General features: G+C 51.1%; 1 protein-coding gene across 1 annotated transcript in view; it reads left to right on the top strand.

The window, feature by feature from the left end:
• Positions 1-1,694: 1,694 nt before the first annotated feature.
• Positions 1,695-11,248, top strand: part of Tmem247 (transmembrane protein 247) — a 20,358-nt gene continuing 10,804 nt past the window's right edge. The window contains exons 1-3 of the mRNA XM_004627738.2: positions 1,695-1,838; positions 2,853-3,158; positions 6,552-6,727. Coding sequence (XP_004627795.1) covers positions 1,722-1,838; positions 2,853-3,158; positions 6,552-6,727 — 599 coding nt within the window. The 5' untranslated portion in view covers positions 1,695-1,721. The remainder of the gene's footprint in view (positions 1,839-2,852; positions 3,159-6,551; positions 6,728-11,248) is intronic.

An 11,248-nucleotide genomic window follows, 5' to 3' on the forward strand; every position in this document is an offset into this window, starting at 1 on the left:
TCTCTCTCTCTCTCTCTCTCAAATAAATAAATAAATAAATAAATAAATAAATAAAATTTAAAAAAAATTAAAAGAAAAAAAAAAGCCTGGAGATGCCAAAACATGTTTCCTAACCTGCTGGTCTTTTTTCTGCTCTTGAGTCCATTCTGTCCATCTGTATGTACGAATAACACAGGCCGTGTTTGTTTCCTGGTACTACTAGGACAAAGTGTCATCGATTTAGCCCCTTAAGTGATAGACATTTATATTCTTACATCTCTGGAGGCAGGACATGGAGACCAACATGTTGGTGGGTGTTACAGCTTGGATGTACATGTCCCCCTAAGTCTTACAGAAAGAAGTGGGGAGCTTCAAAGGTGGCTAGATTAGGGTGTGTGATGCAGGTACTGAGGCAGTAGATCAGAGAAGCCCGACCATGGGCATGGGTGGCACAGTCAATAGGCTTATAGCCTGGATGGGACATAAAGGGAAGGAGGGAAGGCAGGATTGCTGCTGCTGCTGCTGCTGCTGCTGCCTTCTGCCCACCATAGCATGCACCATTTCTCCTCTGTGATGTCCCTCAGCTGTTTCACCCTGACTTGGAGCCAGCCAACTTCCAAATGAAGCCTCAACAAAATGTGAGCTAAAATAAGCCTTTCCTCCACTCCCTTGTGGGTGCCAAGTGTCTTGTCCTAGCAAGGAAGGAGAAAAGGAACAGAGAATGGGGTTGGTTCCTTAAGAGGTCGGTGAGAGGAGGGTCTGCTCCAGACTCAGGATTTGTGTCAACCTCCCTGGGCCATGGGACGTCCAGTTAGCCAGGTAAACACTATTTCTGAATGCAGCCTTGAGGGTACGCTGAGAAGAGCTGGGCACGGGAATGCGTGTACTTGGAGGCCCTCCCCAGCGTGGGTGGGTCTCATCCAACCCTTCAAGGTCTTGAACCCACTGAAAAATGGAGGAAGCCTGAACTGGCTCTGGGAGCCTGGCTAGCTGTGCTCAGTCGCAGGTCCTGTCCTGCCTTGGACTCAGTCCTGGCACTCAGGCGAGAATGAATTCACCGGCCACTTTCCTGGATGCCGGCTCAGAGACAAGAACTGGTGGAGCCGCTCAGCCTGCGTGATTTCATGAGCCCATTTTCATCATCAGTTTCATTTCTCTCTCTTACTGCTTCCGTTTTCCAGGAGGACCACAGTCCGAGGCCTTTCCTTGTCCCTATATCGCCTGTGTGCACATATCAGTGTGCCAACTTCCTCTTCTTAGGACATCAGTGATGTTGGCTTAGGATCCACCCACAACTTCATTTGAACAATCACTCCTATCAAGATGCTATTTCCAAATAAAGCCATTCTGAAGAGTTGGGGCTGGGACTTCGGTACAGGGACGGAGGGGCTGGCTGACCCAGCCATAACAAGGTGTCTACAGCTAACTGTGGCTCATTTCAATGCAATCTGCATTTTAAAGAACCCAAGGGAATGGAGCTTATATGCTAGGATTCTGAAGGTCAAGTGAAAGTAGTTTTCTGAGCAGTCCAGGCTCAGAAAGGCGCACCCCAAGGTTCTTAACCGTACCCCAAAGGTGTGTGCCACACCCTCTAGCTGGGGACCCCGGTAACTGGCAGAATGCGAGTGATTATGAGAACAGATCATTGTGACAGCAGCCAGGCTGCAGAATCTGATGAAGTCAAACATCACTGCCTTAAAAGATGTCCTCTGGCCCGGGTCGCCTGCACTGTGGCCTCCTAGATGGCAACAGAGGACAGGGAGGCGATGGAAGCCCGGGGGGCAGGAGAAAGTTGTCCCACCTTCTCCAAGTTGGTGCCTGGTGATGCTACACCTGAAGGGAAGCCCAGGGTCCTGCTGGTAAGGGGCAGGCCCCTCTCGCTACGCCCACTTCTCCGGGGGAACCAAGAGTGTTCCAGGGACATGTGCAGGAGCTGGGTGCCACGAGGTTCAGAGGGACACCAAGGAGAGCAGGACCAGGACCCCCTTCCCATAACTTGCACCCAGCTGTCACGGGGTTGAGGGCAGGAACCTCACTCCTCAAAGCTGGCCTTGTTCTCTCTCAGCTAAGGAAAGGGACCCCCTGTAAGGCCCTTTGCTCCCCGTAGGTAGGCATTCCCACCTGTCTGTTGGTCCTGTATATTTAGGCTCTTCCAATACAGACTCTAGATTTTTTCCTCTCTCCATAACCTCTGTATCTTAAAGTTAGCTACAGTGGGCCTTAGGAATGTGATTTGAACATCAACAGAAACACAATCTCTCTTCCTATCCCAATGCCCAGCTTGTAACTCTAGACATATCCTTTTGTGGCTTGTATTTTCCTCTGCATCCCTGCCTGTCCAAGACAGGCCTGTGCCCCACCCCTGGTCCCTGGACCATGCCCAGGCTCCACCTGTGGGGAACCAGTCCAGTTCTCCAGGCCTTCCCCCACCCAGGCACCACTTGCAGGGCAAATGAGGATGAATGACAGAGACACCAAGTCAATGTAGCACACGGGCTCCACCCCTTCATAGGCAGAGGAGCCCGCCCGGCCCATCCTATGTTCACTCACCCAGGCACAGGCACAGCATCTAAAGTACCACAAGGTTCACAGGGATTTTATCCATTAATTCGTCCCCAGGGAAACCATTTCATCTCAGCTGCAGTGACTTCCACCCCTTTTGCTCTCAGAGGTGGCCCAGGGAGCCTCAGTTGGCTGGGGGATGGGGGCAAGACTGGTAACTGGCAGAGTGCACTTCCAGCAAGTCCCCAGAGCTGAAGTTTCACAGTAGGACACTTTCTAACACCCTAGGCCACCGTGGCTGAGACCCCTGGGGCGCAGCGGGGTAAGGACCACCCTAGACTGACTCCCCACTGTCCCCACGCGTGCTCCAGGAGGCAGAATCCCTTAAACCAGACTCATCCTACAACTACCTAGAGGAGATGGACACAGGCGAGGACCGAGGCTGCCCAGGGCTCTCCAAGTCCGGCCCGACCACCAAGGGCCAGGCAGGAGATGCACCCGAGCCCACGGAATTTTCCCCGGCCCCAGGGCCGGAGCACCCGGTCTCAGTGGAACTGGAGAAGTTGCGCATGGACTTCGAGCTGGTGCGGCTCAAACACCTGCACGAGGAGAATGAGCGGCAGCGGCAGCACGAGGCAGTGATGGCGCAGCTGCAGCAGCAGACGGCGCCACGGCAGGTGGGTGAAGCATGGGGCCCCTTCCTGGAGCCCCCAAGGCAAACCGAGACTCACTGTCTAGGCTAGCAGGGCTCACGACAGCCTGGGAGAAGTTTCCGCCATTCACAACCCTCTTTGTACCTTACAGAATAGTCCTGAGTCTATAGAGTCCAGGAGTCCCCTGCAGCACCCCGAATGTTGCTACAACCGCTGCCTCCCTGGCCAGGGCTGCCTCGATCTGCCAGACCTCACTGCCTGTGTCAACACCAACAGCAGTCTTTCCATAAGAAATGTCCCCTCCACCCTTGTGCATACTAACCGGGCATAAGATTGCCCACCTTAAAGCTGGGTGTGATGGCACACACCTATAATCCCAGCACTCAGGAGGCTGAGGCAGAAGGATCACCATGAGTTTGAGACCTGCCTAAGTAGTTCAAGGCCAGCCTGAACTATACAGTGAGATCCTGTCTCAAACACTTAAATGAATGCCCATGAGACAAATTGAGATGTAGAGTGCTTATTGCAGTGGTTTGACCATCATAAACAATCAGGAAAGAATTTTTTTTTTTTTTTTTTTTTGTGGAACCGGGGATCAAACTCAGGCCCTTGAGCTTGCCAGGGAAGCGCTTATTCCACTGAGCCATCTCCCCGGCCCCAATCAGGAAAGATTTAACTGTTGACAGCAGTGTTTCCTAGATTTGCAATTCCGATAGCCTTGGGTTAGCACACTAGCTCTGCTCTGGCTAACCACTGAGGCGGTTACTGACCTCCAGGGCCTGCTCTGCTCACACCTGTTTCCTGCAGCTGCTGGGAGGGTCACAGGAGAGGACTCAGGTGAAGCTTTTGGCAGCAAGCCCAGTACATTAGGTAAGCACTCAACAAATGGTGGCTAGTCCCACTTTCATGTGCTCATGCAATGCACTCCCTGACCCAAATGCAGCAGCTTACATTCGTCACTTTTAATTTTATTGGGATGTAATGCATGAGCTCCGCTTCCCAGCTCTGAGTCACTCTCGATTCTGAGCAGCTCACCGTCCACCTTCAGCCAAGTCATGGCCATAATCGTTGAGAAGGATGCGCCATAAAGTAAATGCCACTAAAAGATCGCACCACAGTTAGCAGTGTTCCATTAATCAACACTCCGGAGCTACATTTTGTGTCTCTCACATTTCTACAGCGTGGCCAAAACACTGTCCTGAGATACACTGGCAAGTGGTTTCCCAGAATTAAGATATTATATTACCTACAGCATTTCTCTTCTTAACTGGTCTTTTTAAAAATTTTATTTATTTTTTGTAAGGAGATAGTCTTGAGGGCCAGCGAGATAGCTCAGTGGACTAAGGACCTGCTTAGGCAAGCACAGGCACTGGGGTTCCATTCCCGGCACCACACGCTGCACCAGCCTGGACGCTGGGCGTGCTGAGCTGGCCACCGAGACTGGCGTGGTGGCACATGCCTGCAATCCCAGCGCTGCGGAGGCTGGAAACAGGAGGATCACGCCGAGTCTGAGCTGCGTAGTGAGACTGAAAGTAGTCTTGATTTTAGATGACGTACTTTCAATGAATACATGCTGGCCCCTTAACAGTCATTCTGCCCCCCCCCTTGTTCATAAAATACCTTTATTATACATTAAACAATGGTGGTCAGTCAAATGAAATTTATTGAACTAGTACTTCCAGACTCCGTATTTTTCTCCCTCTTTTTGAGAATATAGAAAATATTTGCCCATCTCTAAGATTTCTGGCACATTTTCTGATATTTTTGAATTTTGAGTCATTGCATTTCAAACGTGTGGGTTGTCTCAATATCCAGGGTCACGAGCTTGGGCCTGAAACTGTTTAAGGTAGGTATGGTATTACGCAGCGGGCTTTTTGGACTTGAACTCCTCCCAATCATATTTATTTGCCCTTTTAGTTTGAAAATCTTTCTCTTTGCTGCATGAGATAGAAATCCTCAGTATATGGTCCTATCCATCTTTTGCCTTCTGCTCAAAAGAACAAAGTATTTTTGAAAAGTCCCTAGAGGGAGTCACAAATTATGTTTTATTATTAAAATCATGATTATGCACCCTTCGGCATTTCAGACCAAAACACACGCAGGCTGCAGCAAGGTGCATGGTACGAGGGTCCGAGGCCAGCGAGCGCCCGGAGTGCAGCACCTATCCCGAGTGGACTCGGAAGGGCCTCCTCCTCTGGCCTCGACTTCCTTGCTCTCCATTTGAGAGAGGCCGGGACAGGACTCAGCGTTTGTCCCTCTCAGTTTTATTTAGTTGCCATCATAGTTCCTATGGCCGTTCCAACAGTGGTCTGTCCAAGCCCCCAGCCTTTGGCAGCAGCATTACTGAAGTGTCTTGTTTACAGTGCAGGGACTGAACAATGGAGGGTCACCTGATTTTTGAAACTTCCCTCATCCCTTTTTGAGTGTGTGTGTGTGTGTGTGTGGGAGGGAAGGATGATGGATTTCGCTGTGCTGAAAATATTTGATTTTTGCCAGTGTCAGAGTACCACAGTCCCTGCTGTCTGACTGCTTTTAAAAATGTGCTCAATTTAAAAAAAAAAAAAAAATTGAAGCTAAACCATGGCACCAGGCATAGTGTTCTGTGCCTGTAATTATAGCATTTGGGAAGCTGAGGCAGGAGGATGCAGCTCTTCAAGGCAACCTGGGCTACAAAGTAAGACCCCGTCTCAACAAAATGATAAGCTATGATTCATGCAGATGATTCCTACAGTTCAGTTTTGCCAGGTTTTGCTTTATGGAGGGTAGAGAGAACTACGCAGCAAGGGTCTCTACCTCACTCAACAAGGAGAAAGATTTTCAAAAAGGGAAAATAAAAAATACTAGTTTAAATGAGATCTGTCAGATCCCAGTTACACAGATTCCAGACAAAAGTAACTCCTGGCAAGAACTAATCAGATCACTCAGGCTGTCCTCCCCCAAGCCAGCAAGGATCCAGGGGCTCAGAAGCAGCCAGCTGTGCCCAGGACGCGTCCTCTTACTGTGCCATTATCCAGAAAGTGAGGCCGAGTGTCAGGGACACTGTCCAGAGAACGCCCCCAAGACCTGCAGTCCAGATCCAGGATTCTGAAGATAAACTGCTCAGATGATACTCAGGTAGGCAGTGAGACAGGAAGAGAAAGGCTTTGGCCCAGTGCCCGAGCCCAGAGGGGTAACTCAGGCCTGAGGCCCAGAGAGCAAGGAGTTCCCTCTATGTGCTGGTAACCTTACTAGAAACTTCTTTACCTGCTTCCTCCCTCCTCTTCCTCATGATCTTGTGAAGGGAACACTGTTACCCTTGTCCTCAGGTCAGGACAGTGACCTGTCAAGGTCACATTCGAGGGACCAAGCAGGACTGCACACAGATCTGTCCGATGCCAGCCCTGCTGCCGCCACAGGCACTGTCTTCTCTCCCCACAGTTCTCAGGTGGCCTCCAGGACCTCCTGCTGCCCCAGAACCAGTTTGCCATGTTCCTGTTCTGCTTCATCTTTGTACACATCATCTATGTCACCAAGGAGATGGTCTTCTTCCTCTTTTCCAGGCACTACCTGTTCTGCATTGCCGCCATCTTGATGTGTTTGATTAAAACTTTATGGTCCTACTTCCAAGCGCCTTTGATCTCTCCATCAACAGGAACCCCATGCTAGAGTGTTATTAGGACTGCTCCACGTAGGCGCCCAGCCTCCCTGGCTCCTCCTCCCCTCCCACGGTGCCTTCCTCCCCTTCGGCCAATCTCTCCCCTCAGCCATGAACACCCAAGTGTGAGGAAACACATCCAGATCCCTTGTGCCAAGCCTGCCTTGTCACTATGCTTTGAGGAGGTATCTAGAGGAAAGAAAGTTTCAGTCAGCCTTTCCAGAATTTTAATAGCGCTCCATGACCAAGCCAGTTTGGGTTCTACCACCTCTATGACCATTCGTAGACTTTCTCTGAGGCGTAGGGCATCTGTGGCAGCCTGGGAGATCGCTCCTCCCACCCAAGATGTCCGTGTCTCCATCCACAGAATCATGTACATATTCCCTTACACAGCAGCAGGAACTTTACAGTGTGATTAGAGACCTTGACAGAGACAGATGAGCCTGGATTGCCCAGGTGACCCTCATACAATGACAAGTATTGGGGGGGCATAAAGGGGGTGTGGTGAGAGCGATGCTGGACCACAGGTCAAGGGATGTGTACAGTTTCTGGGGCTGGAAAAGGCAGGAATCTGGATTCTCTCCCAGAATCTCCACAAGGAACTAGCCCTGCCAACCCATTTTAGGCTTCTGACCACTAGAACTGCAACAGAATAAATGTGTTTTAAGCTGCCAAGTTTGTGATAATTTGTTATAGCACCAATAAGAGACTCGTCCAGGAGCCAAGATGCCCTAGCCCCTTCCAGCTACAAAGCGTGTCAGAGGTGGTTACGTGGCTGCTGGCCAGATCTGCTGACCACTGGCCTGAGCAGCACAGTACAAAGCTGACCATTCAGGCCTGGCGCCTGCCTTCAGGCAAGGTCAGATTGAAAAGGAGAGACGCAACCTAGGTGTGGTGGCTCACACCTGTCATCTCAGCATTCGTGGAAGCTGAGACAGGAGAATCACCGGTTTAGGCCCAGCCGGGGCAACTTAGCAATTTAGGGAGACCCTGTCTCAGTAAAAAGTTGGGGATGTACATAGCTCATCAGTGCAGAGGCCTTGGGTCCAGTCCCCAGCACAGCCAAAGGGGAAGAGAACAAGAGCTCTTGAGGCCCAAGAAGCTCGGCAGTCTGCTCAGAACCTGGTGGGAAGGGGGGCCTGTCCAGAAACCACAGCAGAAGCAGTAGTACAGCCCTTGGCGAGGCAGGTAGCAAAATCCTGGGGGTATAAAGAATGAAGCAGGGGCTGGAGAGATGGCTCAGTGGTCTAAGGCACCTACTTAGAACAAGCTTGGCAAAGCATCAGGGACCGCGGTTCAATCCCCCAGCACCACATGCCAGCCAGCCCCGCCCCCTGGTGGGCTGAGCTGGCCACACACACACACTCTCTCTCAAATAAATAAAAAAAAATTAAAAAAAAAGAATGAAGCACCTGACTGGGCCCAAAGAAAGTCATCAATGTGACTCCCCTGGGCGAGTTAGAGGAGGAAAATACAGACAAACAAACCGACCAACCGACAGACCCATGAACCGATCACACACAGCTCTCCCCATGCCACCTACTAGCCCGGGCCTGCAGACTCACAAAACTGCAGAAAAGTTAAACCAGAAATAAGTACTCAGACTTACAGACACAGAGTAATAAGGGGCTATCTACAACACACATGTTCACAGCCCGCGCCCACGAGCACGCACAAACATGCTTGTGTGTGCGCAACAAGCAAAAAACAGACTGAACGCTAAAGGAACAGGAAGAGGCAGAACATGGGAGGTTCCCAGGTGACAAAGGAGTTGGAGTCCCTCCACTGGCTCCCACCCCCTCTCCACCCCACCCTGCACTCTCAGCAGCTCTGACTCCACTGGGGATCGAGGGGAGAGATCACCAGGACAGCCCGGTGGCAAGGAGCCACCTGTTCACTGGGCGACTGCAGGCAGATGTGGGCATGCACACAAACCAGAGAAGCCAGGGGCTAGAAGGTCACTTAGTTGATATCTTTGTTGTCAGGTAAAAGTGGCCTTAGAGGGCCGGCAAGATAACTCTGTGGACTAAGCGTCTGCTTAGGCAAGTGCAGGGACCGTGGTTCGATCCCCAGCACGAATGCCATGTCAGCGCCGCCCACAGGGTGCGCTAAGCCAGGCGTGGTGGCACACGCCTATAAGCCCAGCCCTGGGAAGCTGAAAGCAGGAGGATCACTACAAGTTTGAGTTGCATAATGAGGCCCTGTACCAAATACATTTTTTTAAAAAAGGGGGCCAGGGAGATGGCTCAGTGGAATAAGCGCTTCCCTGGCAAGCGCAAGGGCCTGAGTTCAATCCCCGGTTCCACCAAAAAAAAAAAAAAAAAAAAAAAAAAAAATCTACAAACAAGGTTTAGTTTTCTCTGAGTGAACCCTCAGCTATGGAGGTCAGCGCTCCCTGCTCCCCTCCTATTATGCTTCAAGCCTGAAGCCAGGAGCCTGAGACACATCCTTTAGGAAAATGACAATTCTTGGTTGCTCCCCAAACAGTTCAGGTTTCCTCATTGAAATGCAAAACATAAAAATCAGGAGGGGGCCAGGGAGGTAGTTCAGTGGAATAAGCACCTGGCAGGTGCAGGGTCCCGAGATCAAGAACCAGTACCCCCGCCAAAAAAAAAAATCAGGAGGGAGGGAGCCTCAAGGATAAGAGGAAGGCCAAGCAGCGAGGGCCAACCAGGTAGCAGGCCGACTCACAAGCTCCTCTTAAACACCTCCACTCTGCGCAATGCTTCTGGAGACCACAGTGTCCAAACCCGGGGACTCTGATGTCTGTCACCCCCACACGCACACAGAGGGGGGCACTGAGGCTCCGAGTCTGGCTCTAGAGTACTTTCCCTGCACCCAACACCCTGCCTGGGAGCAGCTCAGAACCTTGCCAGAAGCTGAGTTTAACAGACAGGAAGGTGTGACAGAACCGTCAGGCAGCGGGCAGTGGGCAGTGGGCCTCTGTTACCAAGGTCAGCAGCCCTGGGTAGGGCGGTGAGCCTGCGATCCATGCAAAGATGGAGGAATAAAACACTAAGGGTGGGAACATAGGCCGAACTCACAGCAGCAGGGTCATCCTCACTCCAGTGAATGGTGTACAGGGTAAGAGGCCCATAAACATAAGCAATCGCTGAAGATTGTAGGGGGAACAACGGCCCAAAGGCCCTTCTTTCCCTAATTTCTGGGGACCTGTTCTGGCCTCAACTTTCCCTTCCCATTTCCAATGGGGAAACATTCTTTCTTTACAGTCTTGAGTTTAAGGGTTGCATTCAGCTGTAAAAGAAATCCAGCTGTGGTAGTTTAACCACAAACTGGCTTGTGCCTTTTACATGCCAAGAAGTTGCAGGGGTCAGTACTGGCTGGTGAAACTCTTCGGAAGTCACAGACCACCGGGGCAGCTCCTCAGCCCACGCTCCTCAGCACCCCCCTTTTATCCTTACCGGCCAGCTTTCAGCCTCATCATCTGAAGACTGCCCCCACAGCCCCACACACCACGTCCACAGTCCCAAGTCAGGCCAGTGAGGGGAGAAAGTCAGCTTCCTGTTAAAGGCTCTCCAAGGAGTTCCGCTCAAAGACTTCTGCTGCACCTCATTGGTCAGGCCGGGTCACGAGGCTACTTGGAGCTTCAGGGCTTCAGGGTTGGTGAGGTTTTGCCTTGGTTCCACTAAACCCTTGTGGAGGACCACCTGAGCAGCCCTCCGTGATAGAAGAGCGACTGTCTCCATTTTGACTGAGCCTGACCCTATTTCCTCGTATCGTTATGCACAGAGCTGGCCAGGACTTCTGTTTATCCTTCAGTCAGCCTTAAGCAATGTAATTGGTCTAGCTGAGGTGCTGGTGATAGTCTCTGAAGGTGGAGTGCGTGTTTCCCTGGTAACCTACACCTGCTGCTCTTGAGTGTGAGCCTGGTCGAGACAGGATGGTAGAGCTAATGCTCCACACCACCAGCTGGGAGATCAAGCCCCAAGATAGAGGCTGTGACTTCCTGGGGCTTGAAGGACCATCAGAGCTGAAGCAGCAGACTCCCCAAAACATTGGATGCTGTCTCTGTAGCATGATATTATAATGCAGATTACTCTCTCTGCATATGGCAGAGGCAAATGCAGGCCACCCACCTGGCTCAGCTCACAGAGTCACCTACTTCCCACAGTTCTCAGTCAATCCTCCTCAAGCCACTCCTCCACTAAATAAAACCGGGTGAGGCCCTGGGTGGCTCTCTTTATTCCGGGAAGCCATCTTCATGGCTGAACTTAGAGCTCCTTAACTCCCCAATGACTGAAAATATAATTTAGCGTCTTTATTTTCGCCATGGATTGCATTGAAAGTGGTAGATTGGAATTAACTTGATGGGATTCCAATAACATAACTTTGGGATTACAAACATTGGCTTCTTGGACCAAGATGAGAACCTGGAAGTGTCTCCTACAAACCCTGAACAAAATTAGGGTCCTGGTAGTGTGGGGGAGGGGAGACACTGGGTATACAAATAACTGTGCCC

Source organism: Octodon degus, unplaced genomic scaffold (assembly GCF_000260255.1).
Source record: "Octodon degus isolate 3935 unplaced genomic scaffold, OctDeg1.0 scaffold00020, whole genome shotgun sequence".
Classification (NCBI taxonomy): domain Eukaryota; kingdom Metazoa; phylum Chordata; class Mammalia; order Rodentia; family Octodontidae; genus Octodon; species Octodon degus.